The sequence below is a fragment of the Panicum virgatum genome, chromosome 1N (genome assembly GCF_016808335.1).
Source record: "Panicum virgatum strain AP13 chromosome 1N, P.virgatum_v5, whole genome shotgun sequence".
Lineage (NCBI taxonomy): Eukaryota > Viridiplantae > Streptophyta > Magnoliopsida > Poales > Poaceae > Panicum > Panicum virgatum.
In genome coordinates, this window is record NC_053145.1 from 56949391 (window position 1) to 56970755 (window position 21365).

Consider the following 21365-nt stretch of genomic DNA (forward strand, 5'->3'; position numbering starts at 1 on the left):
TGTGCCAATCTGGTCGACTGCTCCGGGGCAGCTCCAGTGTTCGACAAAAATGAATCCTGGGGATGGAAAACTGAACAGAGCACACTGGAGCATTCAACCGTTCGTTGTCGCAGGGAAAAATCGAACTTCAAAGCCTGTCGGACCAAAATCGAACTCCATACCGGAGATCTCAAACCGTCTCACCGTCTCTCCAAAATCGATGCTGACACTGGAGCTGCCCTAATGTTCTGGAGAGTTCCTGCCGGAAGGTTTGAGCCCTACTAACGGTTGCTTGGATAAGGACTCGAATCTAAGTACAGGTTGTGTGGATCTCTTATATTTTGTTAAGCTGAAAACTTCTGTCAATTTTGGGAGTACAATCTTTGTTTTTGGCATTTTATGCAAGTTATAAGTTATAATCGTATGTCATACCAATAGCTAACAATTCTCCCTGCAAAGGGCAAAGTAGGACAGTCCAACAACTCGTACACCAGTATGTTACCTGACAAAGGGCAGGACAGTAATTAGCGCCGCGGGAATGAGACTGATACTGCTCCGTGAGGCCGTCACGACGTCCTACAACCACAACCACCTCATCTACCAGAAAAAAAAAGCGCAATCAAATATTCAAAACCCACGCTAAACCACAATTCTAATCCGCAGATCGGTGGTGGTGCGGTTGGATTAGCGACCCCAAACGCCACCCGCTCGCGGCAGTACAGGTGGTTATCGCTTATTAATATCACCCGCACTTTTCCTTTCCTCTCCTTTCATTCTCCCCTGTCCCCTCCCTCCTTTCGCCGTCTCCCTGGCGCTTTGCTCCTCCGCCGCTCGCCGGAGCACCGCCGCGGGCGCTGCCTACTTTCGCCCTTGCCCCGACGCCTGCGCGGGGTCCGCGGCCAACGCGCCGCAGGAGTTCGGGAGTCGGCTCCGTAAGCTCGGGACGCGGTGGATCGGTGCAGCGGCGGGCGCGGATCGGAGCGCGTGGGGACGCCGGTAGCGGGCTCCGCAGGGGAATGTGGGTTCCCGTTTGAGGAGGTCTAGGTCCCGGAAGCTGCGGCGAGATGAGACGGTGAGTGATCGACGGGTCTGTGGATTGCTGATCGGGAATCGGTGGGCGGCGGGTGCGCCCACACTCTGGGCGGCGATGTTGCTTGTTGCGCCAGAAGTTCGGTTTCTAGGGAATTTTGCGCCGGAAAATTTCGAGAACTGTTTGATTCGTCAGAATTGGCTTGGCTTTCTGGATTCTATTTATGTTTTTGCCAGATTTTTTTGGTGATAATTATTTTCGGCCCGTTTGATGCCTCCGAGTCTACACAATTGGTGTCGATTCGGGAGTGCGATTTCGTGCGGAGCTAAGTCAGGAACTCTTGCGGTTCGTCGTCGGAATCCGTTCCAATCCTTCGTGAATTTTGTGTTTCTGCTGCAAATTATGTTTTGGCAAACTGTTTTGATACTCTGGGCTACAGTGCCTGTATATTTGGGCGCTAATTTCGCGCGCTTCATTCCACGTGTTCTGTAGCAACCCAACCCGTAGTTTCGCGTGGCGCCTCGTAACTCTCTTGCTCTTCACGCCCCTTTCCTTCCCGGATGACGAATTTGCTTCGGATGGCGAAGCCTCTCTCAATTTATTGCAGAACTGAGCCTAATACGGCAAACATTTAATTCCATGGTTTAGTTTTGAGGTGCTCCTGAATTCGAACTGTTCCATAGATTTGACCACTTCAGTTGCTATTTTCGCCCATGTTTCTGCTATACTAGGTTGATAGGTTTGATATGATGTGAGTCTGTGGGCTATAACTCTAGGTGCTTAATTTGAATTTGAACTCATTTATTTATGTGAACTGATCTGGACTGATTTGAGAAGGAGATTGAAGTATATGGATAGTTTTGACTGAAACGTTTTCATATGTTTTTGTGATTGAGATGGCACAGAGTTGTTGATTCCCTGGATCAACAGGAGAGTTTGACTTATTAGCTTACTACTACATGTATTCCAGGTATCGCCACCTGCGTGGCTACAGTGCCTTTTATGGTGTGAACAAATTCAGTGACCGCTCACCTTTTGTAGAATTCAGCCCTGACCTTTAGGCATATAGACTGGTGTGGAAAAAGAACACTCAAGTGACAGTGTGACACATGTTCATGAACTCCTTATTTATATTTGTACAATTAGACTCTTTTTTTGGGTCAAAATATTCTGTTTACATGAGCTCAGACAAACTTTTTACAATATGTTCACTTCACTTTAGTTTGGCATCTTCCATTCCAATGCCATTAGTAGTTGTATTTACTATTTAGTAACAAAATGTGTATACGGTGCTCTAGAAGCATCAGTAATTGTTTTTCATTGTGTGCCCAGATCAAGGAGGCCCATTCTGTTGAGCTGGGGACCGGAAATCATGAGTTGATTTAGTCATTTTGCTCAGGGTGTTTAGTTGAAGGACCGATGCCTCCAGGATAATGGCAAGGTTGCGCAGGAGTTGTGATGCATCACTGGGAGAGGGAGGGTCCTTGAGAGACCCATTCTTGAAGCACAGAGTAAAGAAGTTTGATCTATCTAGCCTAGATTGGATTGATGAGATTCCAGATTGTCCTGTATTTTCTCCGTCAACCCAAGAGTTCGAGGATCCAGTGGTTTATCTCAGCAAAATTGCCCCTGTAGCTGCAAAATATGGTAATAGTTTGCTTCTCTGTATCCTTTATTGATTAACTTCTTTCAACAAGGTCAAGGGATAATAATGATGGTAGACAGAGAACTAATATGTAGTTGTATGAAAATGGAATGAAGAAATCAGCAATAGAAGTTGCTATACTTGCACAACGGGGCCACTTCATCCCTAAACTACTTAACTGGATCAAGTGGCGAACTATTCAAGTCTAGGGACCTGCCAAGATAGTTTTGAATTTTAGATACCTAAGTAATGCCACCTGCTAGTTTTGGCATCTCGGATGTAATTTCCACAAAACAAAGCAAAGCCAGTGGCCTTTCTGAGACATGCCACATAAAATTTGCTTATGGAACAATGTGCTCAGAACTGAATCATATAGCTTCTTCGATTGCAGTAGTATGTGTTCATAGTCTTCACCATGTACTATGGAACAATGATTTTCCGAGTTTATGTGCCTGCTAGGAAAGATACTTGAGCCACATCCCAGATGTGGAACTGTTCACAACTTTGGTTATGGATATTTAAGTAAGTTTTTGTGAATGTTATATTGCTGTGACCATGTGCATTTTCCCAGGTATATGCAAGATCATTTCACCTGTCTCTGCTTCAGTACCTGCTGGCTCTGTACTAATGAAGGAACTAGGTGGGATTAAGTTTACAACTAGAGTTCAGCCTCTCCGTCTTGCTGAATGGTCCAAGGATGACAAGTTTGCCTTCTTCATGAGTGGAAGGTTTATATGCCCATTGATATTGCATTACTGCATGGCATTTTTTATCATCAATAGTACATAACATGTTTGTATAAATTACCAGAAAGTATACATTTCGGGAGTTTGAGAAGATGGCAAATAAAGAATTTGTTCGAAGATACTCTAGTGCTGCTTGTCTTCCATCCAGGTATATGGAAGAGGAGTTTTGGCATGAAATAGCATGTGGCAAGATGGAATCTGTTGAGTATGCATGTGATATCGATGGCAGTGCATTTTCTTCTTCTCCTGATGACCAACTTGGGAGAAGCAAATGGAACTTGAAGGTACTTCTTTTGTGTCCCAGTTTTTACTTGCCTATTTAGCTGTATCAGTTGGATATAGTCTGCTGATATTCTGTGTTATGACTCTGCTAAAACTAGTCTTAACGTGTTATACACTTTGAATGTATCTCTAATCATGTATTCATGCTATAGTAGGGACCAGTCTAAAAATAAAAGGGACTAGTCTGTCTTATCTGTTTCGAGTATTTGGTAAACAGTGGGCACATGCTTGTGCTCACGGAATCCACAATCCTGCAGTTATTTCATTGTCAAGATTTCTTTGTTTTGATCATTTGGGGATCTTATTGTCTACATTCTTGAAATGATTGTTTTGTTCATGCTTTGATCCAGACATTCTCACGGTTATCCAACTCTACGCTCCGTCTTCTCAGAACAGCAATTCCAGTGAGTATACTGCACTGATGAATTTCCATCCTGTCTCTTTGTATTTTTCAGTTACTTACATTTCTACTATTTTAGGGAATAACAGACCCAATGTTGTATATTGGAATGCTATTTAGTATGTTTGCCTGGCATGTGGAAGACCATTACTTGTACAGGTGCATGATCTGTAGTTTTGCATGTTTGCATTGCACTTTCTACTCCCTATTCTTGCCATGATTGTATGATACTGCTCACTGATACTTCTGTTATTCTCATGTGAGTTATCATTTTGCCAGTATTAATTATCACCACTGTGGTGCCTCAAAAACATGGTATGGTATTCCAGGCAGTGCTGCTTCTGATTTTGAGAAAGTTGTACGTGAGCATGTCTATGATCACGAAATTTTATCATGTGAAGGGGAAAATGCAGCATTTGATGTTCTTTTGGGAAAAACTACAATCTTCCCTCCAAATATTTTGCTGCATCATCAAGTTCCAGTCTATAGAGCCGTACAGAAACCTGGAGAGTTTGTTGTAACGTTTCCCCAAGCTTATCATTCTGGTTTCAGCCATGGTAGGACCTCTTATGCAATTACCTGCAGTCATTTACTTTCCAAAACTATTGCACATCTCGAATATTCTATTCTATGATTTGTAAACATTGAAAACCTGCTGGACAAATTTCAGGTTTCAACTGTGGGGAGGCAGTGAATTTTGCTACGGGCGAATGGTTTCCTCTGGGAGCTGTTGCTAGCCAACGTTATGCCCTTCTGAAGAGGATACCAGTACTACCTTATGAGGAGCTTCTTTGTAAAGAAACAACACTTGTCGCCAATGAGTTTACCATGTCTGATCATGAAGATATTACATTAACCGGTGATACACATATACAGAGCTGTATGAAGGTACCTTTTGTGCAGTTGATGCGGTTCCAACACCGTGTTCGTTGGTCGCTTATGAAAATGGGTGCTCGCACGCACTACAAAGCAGACATGGACACAACAGTTCTCTGTGGTATATGCAAACGGGACTGCTATGTAGCTCACATTATGTGTAACTGCAGAGCTGATGCAATTTGCCTTTGCCATGGTAATGCCTTTTATCACTTTTTTTTTGACGCGAGGAAACATGCCTTTTATCACTTATTGCAGATATCCACTTTTGAGATCATCTTGTTTACTTGGGCCTTGTTTAGATCCCAAAACGCAAAATACAAAATTTGTGTAAATCGCTTGCATGGTGTACTAAATGTAGTCAAAAAAATAAATCGCATTACACAAATGGACTGTAAATCGCGAGACGAATCTAATGAGCCTAATCATGACGTGATTAGACACTAAATTACTACAGTAATGCTACAGTAACATGCTCTAATGATGGATTAATTAGGCTCATTAGATTCGTCTCGTAGTTTACAGACGAGATCTGTAATTAGTTTTGTGATTAGTCTACATTTAATACTTCAAATATTGAAGATTCCCTTCCAAAAACGCAAAAATGCAAAATGCAAAGTGATCTAAACACACCTTTGGTTACCTTGTTTTGAAGAGGAAGAGATTAGGAAGTGCTCTTGCAGCTGTGATCGTGTTGTATTTGTGAGGAAAGACATCTTTGAATTGGAGGCATTATCAAAGAAGTTCGAGGAGGAAATTGGGATACTGGAGGAAGTAGGAAAATGGATGTCTCAAAGTGATGGGTCTAGCACACATCCTTGCTTGTTCGACAGCATTAACAACAATTCTAAATACTTCCCATATTGCAAGATCCAAATAGATGCATCCCCTAAAATTCATACCTTTTCAGAGATAGACATGCTTGGATATGATTTGAATATGCCATATCCTACAGCATCAACAATAACTTTTGCTCAAGGACCCCATGACTATTCTACACAAAGTGATGTATGACTTCTAACCTTGTTTTTATTTGTGCTTTCTTTGTGCATTGTTGGGGCAACTTAAAATATTATGTTACTTTATTTATACAGGAGTGTACTAGTTCGAACCGAAGAACCTTCTCTAGCTCATGTCCAGAAAATGGAACAACTAATGCTTATTCTTTATCTACTCCTGATGAAGCATTCTCATCTGACAAATTGGTTGCACAAGATGGTGATGATTCTGACTATGAGGTATTTAGAGTCAAGAGACGGTCTACCATAGTTCTGGAGAAAAGATGTTCAGAAGATGTAACAACAAATTTAACTGAGAATCAGGTAACTATATATATATTTTTTGTGAATTTTCTTACTCTAACTGCTACTTTCTCCATTTAAGAGTGGATGGCACTACAGTATGCTTGTAGCCATTTTGTTTTAACTTTGACAAACATTGGTCATATGAAGTTGAGGCAAGAAGACATGGTTCGAAAGAGAACTGGGGGACATTGCATGAGAGGTTAAGACAAAAAATGGGCTGAAAGAATATTTGGAATAAAATACATAGGACCTTATTTGCTTCATTTCCAGATAATGTCCCTTCCTATTTCCATTAAAAATGTCCCTTTATTTTTTTGCGATGATGGACTCACTCAACTTCTAATCTACCGTGGTCCAGACTCAATCCAAGGACTGAGTTCGTTGTCTTAGACTACAATTAGACTTCTTATGGGGGTTTTCCTCACCAACGTTGATTTTGTTGCCAAAACACAAAGGTTAGTTTTAAATCAGGTCATCTCAGCATTTCCGAAAGGGGAGCCCCCTGACACAGCGGTAAAGCTGTTGCCTTGTGACCATGAGGTTACGGATTCAAGTCCTGGAAACAGCCTCTTGTAGTAATGCTGGGAAAGGCTGCGTACAAAAGACCCATGTGGTCGGACCCCTCCCCAGACCCTGCACAAGCGGGAGCTACATGCACCAGGCTGCCCATCTCAGCATTGCCGAGGAGGAAAAAAAAACAAGAGGAATTAAGAGAATTTGGGGGGGGGGGGGGGTTACAGCTGAGAGATACATAAGTTTACCATGGCCACATAGACTGACGATTCTTGTTTGTGTTGGATTTGGACTTCGTCGTCCTCCTGGACATCTTGCTATGCACTAGCATTGGACTTTCGTGCCTGGATATGTGTGCTGCCCTCACAAACAAGCATGATTGCAGCATCTCCTGTGTGAGCCCAAGTCCACAATTTGCACCCCTTCTAGACAAGCAGAGGCTCGCCTTTTAGCTGCAGGACCTTTCTGAGTCAAACTTATTGTTCGTCCGACACTTAAACATTCTGTTTTTCTTGGATCTCAACCTCTTATTCTTCCTGGAATGTTATCCACTAGTACTGGACTCCTGCACCTGCGCAAAATTGTGCTGCAGCATGCCAACATGTTGCTGCTGAACTCGCTGTGATTCGTCCACAAGACAACATCAATGTTATTTGTCATGAATGGGACCTACCTGAATACATAATTTACTTATCTGAATGGAGAGTTATTATTTTTTAACCTTTTTTTACTTATGTTGATACAATTTGTTGGTCTTACACAATGGACCTGGAACCGTTTGCTATTGATATATTAGGGCCTGCTTGTTTTAGCTTGGATTATTAAAATAAGAGAAACTATAGATTTTGGGTTTTTAAAAGCTGTATTCGTAAAAGATGTGAAACTGGTGGGATGCAGCTTGCGGATTTGTGGTGTATGGTGGTTTGGATTGTAACAATCTGCTTTTAAAACATGCCCCTGTTTGTTTTGGCTTCAGCTTTCAGAACCACAATCCTCAGTCCGAACTCCGAAGCTAAAACAAGTAGGCCCTTAGTCAGTTGTGCTATTATTTTCGGAACCTCGTTCTTTTAGTTGTATATAATTTCCTTTCTTAACATAAGTATTAATCACTTTATTCCATTTCTTAAATCTGTTTCACATCTCCAAGGCTTTATTTATGTATGATAGAATTGTGGGAAAGGCTTACGTGGTCTTGACTGTAACTTTTATGGGAATTGGTCAATCAAAGCTATGGTCATGCATGCACAATGCTCCTAACTGTTAAGCTTCATTTCAGAAATTATTTGCAAAATGATAACTAAACCTAAACTACGGAATCAAGGAGCTTCTTCCAAAGATAACCATAAACATGGAGAGACATGATAACAAGGATAACCAGTCACAAATAGCAAACCAAGTTAGTTAACATGGCATTTTCATTTAGTGATTAGACATTAGACAAATGCTCAACCCTTTTTTCCATAATTTCAATATTTACCTAAACTCATTCTACCTATTCTCTGACTAATGGCTTCCTCATTGTTGCCAACGCTAGGTTTTGAGACGGTTAAAGAAAGCCCGTTCAGATGACAGACAAGAGAGGATGGCAACAGAAGTATCATTTGGTACAAGAAGTGACAGTCTGCATATTAAATCACATTGCATTGACTCGGTTTCTGGAAACAGAGATAACTTTGTCAATGGAACCAAATTGAAGATGATACATCAGTTAGATGTAAATACTGTGGAAGATGAAGTCCGTTTCAGCCAGAAATCTAATGGTTGCAGTTACCAACCCCCATCTGTAGATCTTGGGCCAAAACGCTTGAAAATTCGTGGCCCGTCCAGGCCGTCCTTCCCGAGCACAATTTCTGAAGTGCAAATATCTTACAGATTCCAGGAGGACAGCGACATGGCTAGTCAGCACACTCAATGAAGTATGCTGCTATTGGTGCTAACTGCTAACACCATGTAAGTTAACATCAATCGTAACTTCTGGAAAATGAAAGCGCCTTTTTTGTTGGATGGTTCAGAACTGATTCTTTCTGCAGGCCTCCAACAGAGACACTGTTATGACTGGATTAATGATTCTATTACCGGGCCACCTATGTAGCATGGGACATGAAAGCTATAGGCAGACAGTTTTTCTTACCATCCTAAGTTGTACATCTTCACTTATTTCCATTTCTTGTAGGTTTTCCACTGTGAAGAGGTTAGTCTATTACTTTTAACAATTACTTTCATTCTTTTTCCACCACAGATACACATGTACGTAGAATGCTTAAATAGATCCACATACGAAATGGATATTGTACATTTTTAATGAGTTAATCTACATTCTACTGGTCTTTCCTTTTCTTTTTTCTTTTCTTTTTTGTAATCTGGAATTGTTGCATTTTCTTATTCTTTTGTCATTATTGGTACTGGTACATTTGCCCCCAGATGCGCTGATAACTTCGATATATAAATTGATTGATGCTGACAGGAATTCACCACCACTGACTGTCATGTTGCATAAGCAACAAAGTAGATGCTTTGTGATAATGCTAAAGGTCATGGAAATGCTCGAATCAATCATGTTCTATGGAAAGTGGGTATAACAGAAGGAATAAAGGAGCAATTCAGTCGCAACTCCTTGCTCTTAGATCCTTATCTGCTTAATCTGTCATATAAGATTTACTTTCTCTTGTAAGTTTATTATATATTATTATATATTTTTATTGCTAAATTATTTTAATCTCATTATTATCTGATTTTTTAGCTAAGTAGGTAATTTGACTTATTGTCCCATATAAGTGGCTTCCATTTGTAAAATGAATTTGTCCATTCTAATTCACGAAGACTTCAGGTAGTCTAGGTAGAAATCACTTGTGTTTCCTGTCTTTATGCTTTTACAAAATATCCAGCAAATTAGGCATTAAGAGTCATATAATTGCCTTTGCATAACATACTAAATTACTCCGTCATGGTGGGACAAACACAATAATCCAGTGCCTGACTTCTTACTTTACTTACCCATGGACCATTATCTGCCCTACCTGTTGAGAAACCGAAAATGCCAAGAGCCATTAACTGGAGAGTTTGGTATGATTTTTCCACAACTATCGTGGCTTTCCATCAGTAAAGAGGCTAGTCCTTCGTGAAAAGCTAATAATAGGGTTCATATGGAAAGATTTGATATCTTTTGTCACTTTGCCTATTCACTTTTCATTCTTTTGTGCATGTTCTCAAAAATATACATGTCATCAAATCATCGCATGTCTTTAAAGACAAGTAAAAGAAAAGACGGATTCTCTTTGCTGCCACTCTCCGATGTCGATGATGATTAACCGCTGAGTGCCGACTGAAGCTTAGTCAAGACCCCAAGGCTGCACTTTGTGCCCGTCCTGTTTTCTATTCTGCTATCATGTCAGCCTCTTCTTCATGATAAAAGACTTAATTCCTAATTGGCAAGGGCGGAGCATTAAGGTGAAGATATGCTTCATATAAACTGTAAGTGCGCCTAAGATGCCTTTGGTTTTATGTCACCTCTTATTTATCAATCCTGTTCAAAGATAAATGTTCCATATCCTAATTAGGAAACGACCGTGGCTCCTTTGTCTAGGCTAATTGAAGAAAATAATCTCCTGATGGAATCTAGCAACTCCATTATTGCCCACATATCACATAAGACATTTCTGAATACATTGCTGCATCCAACTGCTCTGATTGATTTTTTTTTAAAAAAATCGATCGTTGGGACCTCACACAGTTTCCACCATGGTCACAGTCTAAATGCTTCAAGTCTTTTAGGACGAAGTACCTTCCGCCACTTTTGCCATGTGCTTATTGTCCAACATGTTGATAACCCAAGCTATATATATATTGCATTGCTCGCACGGTCTTCTGCCTGCTGCTAGGTTACATGTGGTATACGAAAGCTGCAAGTGGCTCACATACTAGTATGGTTTAATAGAGTGGGGCTCTCGAGTATGCCTTGGCTTCCCAGTTTCCCTTTGCATGCACCTCTGCTCGATTTAAGTTGGTGGCAGAGTTAGCCAGATGACGCTTCATTCCAATATTTTCTGCGCCGTTGTGGGCTCGTGGGTCTGGCCTCAGCATAGGTCCATGACCATGCTATGCGCGCAAGCAGTGTACACTGATGCGTGCACCTTGTTGAGTAAATTGTTGCATGGCCTCTGCCTCTGCCTCTGCCTGACCATGAATGGATATCAAAATCCTCAACCAGATGTGACCACACTGTGGAAGGAGGCCAGAGTTCAAGGCCTCCATATCTTGACCTACCTGCTCACTGCTCAGTACGATGGACCAAATCCTTGTATGCATACGCCATTGTAGTTTATGTATAGTACTTGTATATCATCGCAGGAGTACAACACTTGGGGTTAAGGGCATGCCCCCAACCGAATTGTGCAGGCTTGTTTGGTCTGAAAGTTCTGCATGGCCCAAGAATTGAAATCTTTATCCTGCTACTGTGGAACTGGGTTACCAGGAGAGTACAACTCACATGTATGACTCAGTCTGGACCTTGCAAATATCAAGTGAGACTGAATTTACACCAGACCATGTGGCGTTGCCGGTCTAGTTTACAGAATGCAGCCTTTTGCCGAACCACAACCATTAGCTCGTCTACAATTGAAAAAGAAAATAGATGCTTCTTGTCAAGCCGGGTCGGCATGCAGTGCTTAGTCATCCAAACCAAATAGCTATTGGCCTAAGCAGATCAGGCCTTTTCATATAGTAATGATTATACAATCATGCCCCTTGTCGGCATCGCCATATCTTATTCCTACTTCTACTTACTAGATCAAATCAGATTTGTTCTGTAGTGGCTTCCACTGTCAGTTCGTGAATTGCTTAATGCCAGCAGTAATATACCCTGTGGCAGCATATTTTTCTGCCCTGTGACTGCTGATCAGTCACCTCTCCATGTCACCGTCACGGATTAAGTATTCATCTTGTCTGTGCATGGAATCTGGTGTACTGGATTATCAAATCCCGCACAACACTTGTAGATGCCCTAGGTATGAGTGTTTGCTACAGTCAGCATACGGAGGTAAAATCAGAACTGCCACGGCGCACTGTACCAGCGGCAGTATATTAGCAAGGGCTGGACGGCAGGCTAGCTAATATTGTAATCCTCCCCTACTACTACTCCATCATGGTCAAATTGTGGGCGAGGTGCGGTTTTGACTGTCGGTAGCTGGATCGGGACACGGACGACTGGATTCAATCCAATCACAACAGCGAGCTCCCCTGCCGCACCCGCCGCCCCCGGCTCCGGCGGTGCCTATGCCGCCGCCCTCCACTGCTGCCACACTAATCGAGGTCGTATCCCCACCCTTCTTCGACGCCACGCCCCCGCCCGGGACCTGGCCCGGCCGCCGGCGGCCACCACCCCGGCTGGCGGCCCACACACCACCGCCCACCGCCGGTCGATTCCCCCCCCCCCCCCCCCCCCGCCGGTTGATTCCCCCCGCCCACCTTCTCTTCTAGGTCCGGTGGCCATGGAGCCCTCCGCCGCCGCCGCCCTCCCCCACCCCGGGCGCCGGCGATCTCGCCGGCGGCCGCTCCCCCCACCAACCACCCTCGCTGGCCACCCCCTCCCCCGTCCCCTAGCTCGCCGGCGGGCGCTCCCCTCTCCCCTGGCTGGAGGTGGAAGATGAACAGGAGCACTTCTGCGATAGCTTCGCACGGAGTAGCGCGCGATGAATAGCTTTCCCGGTTCCCCCGGATGTGGCCGCCGTATGATGGGCGGGGGCCAACCGGGCACGAGGGTGATGGGGGGCATCATTTACAAGCGGCGCAGGCGGCCCGCTCCCTGGGCGTTATGTGTGTGACTCCGCCCCGCATTTACAAACAGCTGCTGCTGTCTCCATCCGTGCACATGGCGTGATGCCGGGGGGATTGTTCTTGTGTTACCGCTGCCATGGCTTTCTTAAGCAATGCGCGCATGTCTCCCTGTGCCGCGCCGTGGACTCTGCACACGTCACGCGGAGAGGCGGTTGGGGGATCGCTTTCGCTTTAGTTTCAGTGTCCGGGAACAGTTGGGCACGTCGGTTTGGAGGCGATGTTGTGGCAAGATCATCTCTGATCGGGAAACAGCACTACTGCCATGTTTATGCATGCCCGTTCGATCTCCTTATAGCAAAGTTCGTAGGAATGAATGAACAATGATAGTATAAGCAGAACACGTACTGGGAAAAAAATCTGTAGAAGCACCCGTCTCTGGAGATTTGATTCCGTCTGCTGTGCGGTTTCGGCCTTCAGTTAGCTCTCCTTTTCTACTCTCCTCTCGATCCCTTCTCTCTCTCTCTCTCCAAATCTGTCGACATTTCTGCCTGTGACAACAGCTAGCTTGCGTTGCTGCACCTGCACGCACAGTGTGCCTCGCGCGCCATCACATTCGTGCTTTCCTCCGGCCGGTGCCATACATAGCCCTGATCCCTACCTGCCCGCGTAGTGTTATCCCAAATGCACCCGTCACGTCGCGTATGTCCTGGAGCTGGAGCTGCCGGAATGTTTTTCAATTCGCACCTGGCGGTACACAAGCACACGCACTTCGGGAGATCTCTCGCTCCGATCCTGCGGCTGCGGGGAAATTGAAGCCGGCCGGCCGGGCGGGCGGTAAATCGTGTCGCGGCTCCTGAGCAGCTTAATATTACTGGCCCGCTCGAACCGGATAAAATTTTTCTTTTACCAGCCTTGGATATGTTGGTACATGTGTGCGAGTACGTATTAGCCACGGCTGCCCTGCAGGAGCACGGCTTGACCGACAGTAAGGTGCTTTTCCCGCGCCGCAGCCGCGCGTATTCAATCGATCTCTGGGACGGATCGATGTCAACCGGTCGAGCGCGCACATGTCCGCTCCTGACACGCGCATTTGCTGCGGCCGCACACCCGCCATGTGGCCACGAAGATTCCATGCACGCCCAGCCCAGGGCTCCAGAATTGTTTGCGTGCCTGCTGTATTTTCAATTGGTCTGGCGTTACGTTATGATGAACGGGCTATACATACGTGCATGTCGTTGCCAAGTACACACCTACTACTACTCAAATGGACGTGGGAAGCAAGCTGAAGGAACGTTTTCTTTAGATTTTAGTAGAGCTCCTTCTGATTATAATTCTCTATGGGAGCTGATTTTCTAATAGAAGTGATTTCGTGGCTGAAAGTAATTCTCTTTGATTCTGTATCATAAACTCTTAACATTAGAATGGAAAATCACTTCATAGAATCAGAAGAAGCTACATTTTTTTCAGCTCCTAGTCTCTTTTAGTTTATTTTACAAAATCACTCCACCGAATCAGCAGAGAACCATTTCTCTTTGACAAACTATCTGGCAAAGCTCATATCAGATTCAGCAGAAACTGCTGAAACGTTGGGAGCTGAAACGAACAGAGCCATCAAACGGTCGAGAACAAGGATACTGAAGTGCGCAGGATACCACGGGGTTCGGAAAAGAATAAACAAGTCAAATGCATTTATTACTGGATCGGATGAGCACCCAGGTCAAAGAAAGAGACAGGATCGGAACTGTTTAAATTAGCCTTTAATACACAATACTTGCTACAGTAGACCGTTGATTGGTACTACCTCCAATTTATGTTAGTAAGATGACATTTTAGCCTGCATTTCCTATATACATGCCATTTCAAATAAGAATAATTTGCCAAAGGATAGTTGGTCGGGGTACTCTGGCGGCACACGAAGGTCTGGGGTTCGAACCCTGCATGAGCTGAATTTCCACCTATGAGTAAAAGAATCTTCCTCACTGTCGCAGCCAGGGTTTGGAGGATTTTCATTTTCTCGACCGGGAAGCTGGTTGCTTCCTCTCGATGAAAAAGGTTGGGGATGTCATACCCCACCCGGTTGAGTTTTTAAATAAGAATAATATAATGTTATGAAAGAATCGATATAATAGTCTAGCAAAGTCTTGAACAAGAATTATGTAACAATGTTTATTTCTTTTTAAAAAATGTTTGACCCGCAGGATTCCTAAAATAACATAGATTTTGGATGGGAGGGAACACAACACATGCACCAACCGATTTATATATAACAAAAACATGAAATGTGCATAGATATATATTTTATGAATTTGCTTCAACATTTCACCTCGATGCAAAAGGATAATATGAGGTAGCGATAACAGTATGTAATTAGGAGGCTTGAGCTTCTATCATGAATCGTCTGGTTCTTCTTGGCGCGAGCGATGGTGCATATATATAGCACACTGGCCCATAGATGCGGAAACGCTATACACCTCAAATATGGAATTAGTTCACAAGTTTAATCATGATGACAGGCTCAAAATAATGATTGATGTTTGCTCATATAATATTACATTCCTAGTAATTACATATGAAAGACTTACACGGCTACACGTAGAGAGTAAGACGGGCGCTAAGATCTTGCTCTTCAACTGTTGCCATATGTAGGTGACAACCATTTGGTTGAAGATATGACATATATACGAGGAAAAAGTCAGGAGGTTTTGTACTCCATTATAGATCCCCTATCTCGAAATCTTCTCATTCTCCGGTCTCCACATGATGGTCCTAGCTCCCTTGAGGCTTCCTCTCCTAAAAGGCTTCAGAGGATATAGTTTAGATTCCGGATGCAGCCAGAAGACATTATAAATCAAGATTATCCTTTGTTTTACGATGTTCTGAAACTTCGATAATATTTTTCATTGCTGCTTCAATGAATATATATATTCAGACCACGAACTGTTTTCCCCTTTGGCGACCCTTAAAAAAATAGGTGCGTGTGGCCGTGTGGGTGTGCAGTTCGCACAAGTGTGTGTGCCCAACTTGTACTTGAAAAGGGTTATACATGGATAGGAGAGTTGGAAATGCTGAGCACAGACCTATATTCGAAATTCGAGATAGTTGTGGGTCACTATGATCCAGGAGCAATCAGGCTATAGTTTCTTCCAGCTGAATTATTAGCCCCCAATTGATGTCCACAAGAACAAGTATACACACACCCTACTCGAACAACACCTAAATTGCATGGATGCCCATTAACATAGGGAACAAGCACATAGCCTGGAAAGGGAATGTTACCTCACCTCTCACATTCCCTTCCCTCCCACAGCATATATACATCCATCCCTGTCGAAAGTGTCATCCTCCCACAGCAATCGGCCCCGAAACACCCCCCAAAAGCGCGTGTGTGGAGGAAAAAGATGAGAGGCCGGGTAGAGCAAAAAAGAAAGGGGAAAGGAAAGCAAAAGGAGATGCATGGTGTGGGAGAAAAGACCAATCTATATCTTCCTTCCTAGGCCACCTCCTCGCAACAAGCCTCGCCCCTCTTTTTCACACGACACACTGCACATACAAATACAAACACGCACTCCTGTCCTTTCCACTCCAAGTTTCTTCCAACCCTCTCTGACTCTCTCTCTCTCTCTAGACTCTCTCCTCCTCAACCCTCCCCCCTCCTCCCCCTTCTCAACTCCTGCTCTCTCACACGCGCTAGTCTCTTCTTCTCTTCCAAACGAGAATTCATCCGGCACCCTCAATTTCCATACTCCCCAACCAAACCAAGCACATACTACGCAGCCGTACCCTCCTTCCGATCCCTCAACGACGAGATACGCCGCCGGTTTCTCGTCACGATAGCAAGAACATGGAGCTGTTCCCAGCGCACCCGGACTTGCAGCTGCAGATCAGCCCTCCCCCAGCCACCAAGCCAATGGAGCTAGGGTTTTGGAAGAGAGCTCTAGACGCCGCCTCGCCTGCAGCCACAACAGCAGCGGCGGCGGCGGCGGCCACAGCCACCCCGGCTCCGTCCCTCTCCTTCACCTCGTCGTCGTCGGCGCCGACGCCAGCCGTGGGATTCCACGCGGAGGCCGGCGCGCACCATCACCATCAGGTGCCGGGCTCCCACCTCGGCCTCCCGTTCCTGCACCACACGCAGCCCATCCTCCCGGAGGGCGGCGGCGGCGGCATCCGGGACCTCGCCTCGATGAGGCCCATCCGGGGCATCCCCGTGTACAGCACCACGCAGCCGCTCCCCTTCCTCCAGAGCCACCCGCACCACCACCACCACCCGCATTGCTACGACGCGATCGGTATGGGCTACGCCGGCGGGCCGAGGTCCCCCAAGGCCGCGCTCCGGCTCGCGGGCGCGCCGGCCAAGCGGGGCGCGCGCGCGCCGAGGATGCGGTGGACGACGTCGCTGCACGCGCGGTTCGTCCACGCCGTCGAGCTGCTCGGGGGACACGAGAGTACGCGCCCGGCCTCCTTTGCCTTGGCCTACGTCGCTGGGCTGGGTGAATGATTGGGTACTGATGCTTTTGCTGGCGGTGCAGGAGCTACGCCCAAGTCAGTTCTTGAGCTAATGGACGTGAAGGATCTGACCTTGGCCCATGTCAAGTCGCACTTGCAGGTGAGGGAAATCAACTGGTAAATTAGTATCGCCGATTACTGTGTCCCTTGATTGCTTAGATAGCTAGCTTCATCTCCCCGAGCTAGAACATGCTTTGCATTCTTCCTTGCATACAATCTATGAATGTTCAACCTATCCTTAGCTAGCGTACGTGCAGATCTTACTTGTAATATTTTTCCCCTAAATAAAGAGTACAAACTAGACCTCAATATGGAAGAGAGAATACGTACACGCAAGATACCAACAAGCTATACTCGTTTCTTCCATGATAAAGTTGACCGTTTTTTCCCTCATTTTTTACAGTTTCACTTGTACTGCTAGGCTGCTAGCTAGTACTACTGGCCGGTACCATGCCGATGCTCATGCATGAGATAAGAGTAGCCATTTTTCACATCACTTGCTGCGCAGACGCAGTAAAAATTCCTCTCCCGTATCATCACCCCAACCCCATCCTCCTCAACGAGAGAGAAAGCGAGAGAGATGGCTTGTGGGAGACGAGGCGTTCGCCACCACTGTAGCTGTAGCTTTTCCCCAACACGGGGCGCAGCTTTTCCATTAAACCCCCGGGTGAGATCACAGCAGCAGTTTGGGGGAGAGCACAAAGCATGCAATGCGGCATGCCATTAAAAGCCCCACAGGTCGGTGGTGCATGGCGCGGCGGTGGCGTCGTCGCCGCCGCCGCCGGTGCCGGCCGGCAGGATCGGACGGTTCCGATCGCTCGTCGATCCGGCATTGCCATGCGTAGGCACACGCAGGGCCGCCGCAGCAGCAGCAGCATTGATATGCATACTGCCCAAGAAGAGGTGGCAAGTAAAACCCAGCATCATTCCGCAATAATTAATCTTGCCCTTGGAGCTGCCGCTGCTGCGCGCTGCACAGTAGCTGATCGAGCCATCAATGGCCCGCTTGTGCAGCCTTATTTATTCATTCATTGGCCCGCCTTGTAGACCAGTGCCACCCCCTTTGACTTTAATGTGCTCCTCGATATTCCTATAGTTTTTGTTAGATTTATCTTTTTTTTTTCTTTCCTTTCCTGCCGTTTGATCATCATCGGCATGTATGTCATCTCATCGTCTGTGGTTGTTCCTGGCTATTGCAGATGTACCGAACCATCAAGACTACTGACCACAAGCCAGCTTCTGCTTCATCCTATGGTATGTTTACTGGACGATCATACTACATACCCTACCCTAGCTAGCTAGCTGCCAGTGTACGTTCAGCAGTAGCAGCATCGAAAATTTATTTTTATTAATTATCTGACTAGTATAAACATGATGAATAATAGCGCCTGCAATTGACATACTGGTACAAACATTTTTTTACAGGACAAGCGACTGCCAAAACGATTATAGATATCCCTGACGACAACTTGTTTGAGGTCACCAACACTACCAGCGGGTCTGAGTCGTCCGCTCAGCAATCTAATCCTGATGGCAACGAGCATGGCTCCAGCATGTATGCTCTCTGGAGCAACTCCTCGATAAGGTACAGATATATATAACGCCATCCCTTCCTCTAAATCCAAAGAATATACATATGTAGATGTTGAGGCATTTAATTTTGCTACCCTACCAAATTTTGTATATATACTTACCTCTGTCCTAAAATATAAATATTTGTTGACGTTTGCTGATCATATTTGACCATTCGTCTTATTCAAAAAATTTGAGAAAAAATAAAAACAATTAAGATATACTTCAAATATATACGATGATAAAACATATCATAACAAAATATATAATATTTTCACAAATTTTTTGAATAAGACGAATGGTCAAATATGATCAGTACAAGTCAACAAATGCTTATATTTTGGGATGGAGGTAGTACATATTTCTGTAAACCGCCGCGCACCATTGCCACATTATTTCTCCTTCTATCCAAATCCAAAGTACTATGCGCCTCTACCAGATCTGGCTAGAGGCATCGAGATGAATTGCATGAACTAGCTAGATTCATAAGGACTGAATTGCCGCCATTTCATGGTTGATGTTAGTAACCTAGGGGAAGCTATCTTACATTATTCATGCATGTGTAACTATGCCTACTCGGCTCTATAGGTATATCTAGGAGGCCTTGCACAGGTCATAAGGCAACGCCGTAGTACGTGTTAAAAGCACAAACAAAGTACTCACCAAAATGCAATGTCCAAGTTTAGACTACTTCCCATAAAAGGATGTCTTTCTCGTCTCTCAAAACATGCAGTACATACGTATATATATGTTCAAAAATCAATCGTTACGTCACACGCACAATAGAGTACGTACTAGTCATTAGTATAACAATATTCTAAAGATCAGTCAGCTAACGCACAGTTCCCGACATCTTTTCAGATTCAAACTAGTGGTCATCTTCTTTAGGTTCAAACTAGTCATCTTCTAGCCACTTTAGGCAATACAATGGAGTATTCCTTTGTCTCATTTTCCTTGTTTACTATAACGACCACCTCCAAGTGCTCACAAAAAGCACCAGGGCTCGTACCTTTGTTCCATCTGCTCCCCATCATGGTGCAATGATCTACCGAATATATAAACCCATGATCGATTCAATAATATATGTGCTAGATAGCTACAGCAAAGTGCACACATTTTTCCAACACTGCAAAGAAATAGTGGTAGATCGAATCTTGATAAATTACATGGGAAACAACATGATATGCATTTTTTTAGCGATTCTGTTTAGTTACAAATTTGTGTTTACTACTGCGAGCATGCTAATGAGTAGCAGAGTACAAGCGGCCACTGATGCATGGTCTATACACATGTCTCGTACATGAACCTTCCTAACACCTATGACATGGCATTGATCGGTGTGCCATATCACATGGTATGAGAGTAGCACATAAGCTAGAATAATATAGACGCACAACCTTTTACCTCCAATTAATCTCTGATCTGATAAAGTTAGTTTGTCATTTACAGCATCTTAACAGTGAAAGTAGGTGTTGCATGCATGCTTTGTTCCCTCTGCCTTCTTTTTCTCTCAATGGACTCCCACTACGGATGAAAAGATATGGAGGCATTTGATTCTCTCGATCAGCCCATGATAATCTTTTTCGATGATTGAATTCCTCTCCTTTTCTTCTTTGCTCCAGCAGCAGAGGGGCCTGGTTCCATGACAAATCAATAGATGCCGCTCCTGGCGACATCAAATCCTTCGAGGTACGCCACCCTTTTTTTTCCTTTGCAAAACCGAGTCCATCATTATCTCCAATACCTTGCCCAGGACCAATGATGCCGTGCTAGTTAGTGCAACAGCGATCATTCGTTCCATGCACCTTTGGACAGTGCTCCCTGTTGTGCTTTGATCAATGCATATTGTCGGCAGCATTTTGGAGCCTGCAGTTAGTGCAGTTATCACATCATTTCCGGTCTTTAATTAACCTGCACTTCTGTTTTTTCCACTCGACGTTTTACAGGACGTGCAATCTGGACGCCTTGACGATGTCTCCGACCTGAACTCGTCGCCGTTCCAAGTAGCCGGGATATTCGGCAGGAGCAAGAAACCCAACCAGGACTTCACCCTAGGACGGATATGATCCGCCGTCAATATACCCACCATGGAGCGGATCGGAGGAGATCGAAGACGAAGACGGCTAGCTAGCAGCATATATAGATAGATTTGCCTCTAAGCGGCCATATTTATGATCCGATGGGAGAACCGTAGATGGCCGTTGGTAGCAGATGGAGGGAGAACCATAGCTTGAAAGAAGGAAAAGGAGAGGGGGTAGGATGAGTAAAGAATAAGAGATAAGAGTATAAGACAACCGTCGATCCAGGAACAAAGCTAGATAGAGCTGCCCCAAAAGGAGATGCATGGGGAGACATTGGTGCGTGCGTGTGTGCTTGCTGTACTGTTGTGTGTGCGTGCAGTGGTAGCAAGATGGATAGCTCCCATAGGCTTTATCAAAGGCGGCAGGCAAGGGCAAGGGGTAGCCTGCCTGCCTGCTGCTCGCCAAAGGGCATACGCATATGCTCATTGCTTGTTTCTGGATGGGTGGTGTGTACACATGCAACCATGAAGAGCAAGGGTACTGTGGGGTGTGTGTGTGTGTTGCTGAAGATGCATGAGAGGTTGTACTACCCTAGGTGTGTAGGGGCCGGCGGTTGGCCGGCCAAGGTTTAACAAAAGGTTGCTTCATATCTTTTGTTATATGCTCATGCCAGTGTCACGAAAAAGTGTGCAAAGAGAGGTGGCGCATGTCGTACGTGTTGT

General features: G+C 44.9%; 2 protein-coding genes across 5 annotated transcripts; both read left to right on the forward strand.

The window, feature by feature from the left end:
• Positions 1-567: 567 nt before the first annotated feature.
• On the forward strand, positions 568-10499 carry LOC120656892 (lysine-specific demethylase JMJ706-like). Of its 3 annotated transcripts, XR_005668032.1 has the most exons (15): positions 745-1051; positions 2342-2656; positions 3226-3382; positions 3465-3684; positions 4033-4086; positions 4162-4241; positions 4362-4639; positions 4753-5154; positions 5614-5966; positions 6053-6280; positions 8310-8725; positions 8806-8966; positions 9240-9442; positions 10024-10246; positions 10359-10499. XR_005668032.1 is itself a non-coding variant. In XM_039935112.1 (12 exons), the coding sequence occupies exons 2-11, from the start codon at positions 2443-2445 to the stop codon at positions 8688-8690; spliced, it is 2367 nt and encodes a 788-aa protein (XP_039791046.1). In that variant the 5' UTR covers positions 568-701; positions 2342-2442; the 3' UTR covers positions 8691-8725; positions 8806-9114. The 3 variants fall into 3 exon arrangements, 2 of the variants coding, with proteins under 2 accessions (XP_039791046.1, XP_039791045.1); XM_039935112.1 differs by lacking the exons at positions 745-1051; positions 9240-9442; positions 10024-10246; positions 10359-10499 and adding an exon at positions 568-701 and having other exon boundaries at positions 8806-9114; XM_039935111.1 differs by lacking the exons at positions 9240-9442; positions 10024-10246; positions 10359-10499 and having other exon boundaries at positions 8806-9114.
• Positions 10500-15934: 5435 nt separating this feature from the next.
• Positions 15935-21295, forward strand: LOC120656894 (probable transcription factor KAN2). Of its 2 annotated transcripts, none has more exons than XM_039935114.1 (6): positions 15935-16989; positions 17074-17150; positions 18250-18304; positions 18476-18635; positions 20248-20311; positions 20569-21295. In XM_039935114.1, the coding sequence occupies exons 1-6, from the start codon at positions 16389-16391 to the stop codon at positions 20686-20688; spliced, it is 1077 nt and encodes a 358-aa protein (XP_039791048.1). In that variant the 5' UTR covers positions 15935-16388; the 3' UTR covers positions 20689-21295. The 2 variants fall into 2 exon arrangements, with proteins under 2 accessions (XP_039791048.1, XP_039791047.1); XM_039935113.1 differs by having other exon boundaries at positions 15944-16989; positions 20245-20311.
• The last annotated feature ends 70 nt before the right edge of the window (positions 21296-21365 follow it).

What these genes read in the sequence shown, in the direction of transcription:
- LOC120656892 (XM_039935112.1), top strand. Translation starts at nt 2,443, where the DNA reads ATGGCAAGGTTGCGCAGGAGTTGTGATGCATCACTGGGAGAGGGAGGG. An exon ending in GAAGACCATTACTTGTACAG is followed by an intron (nt 4,242 to 4,361) that starts GTGCATGATCTG and finishes TCATTTTGCCAG; the next exon opens with TATTAATTATCACCACTGTG. An exon ending in TGCAATTTGCCTTTGCCATG is followed by an intron (nt 5,155 to 5,613) that starts GTAATGCCTTTT and finishes CTTGTTTTGAAG; the next exon opens with AGGAAGAGATTAGGAAGTGC.
- LOC120656894 (XM_039935113.1), top strand. Translation starts at nt 16,389, where the DNA reads ATGGAGCTGTTCCCAGCGCACCCGGACTTGCAGCTGCAGATCAGCCCT. An exon ending in ATGTCAAGTCGCACTTGCAG is followed by an intron (nt 17,151 to 18,249) that starts GTGAGGGAAATC and finishes TGGCTATTGCAG; the next exon opens with ATGTACCGAACCATCAAGAC. An exon ending in GCGACATCAAATCCTTCGAG is followed by an intron (nt 20,312 to 20,568) that starts GTACGCCACCCT and finishes GACGTTTTACAG; the next exon opens with GACGTGCAATCTGGACGCCT.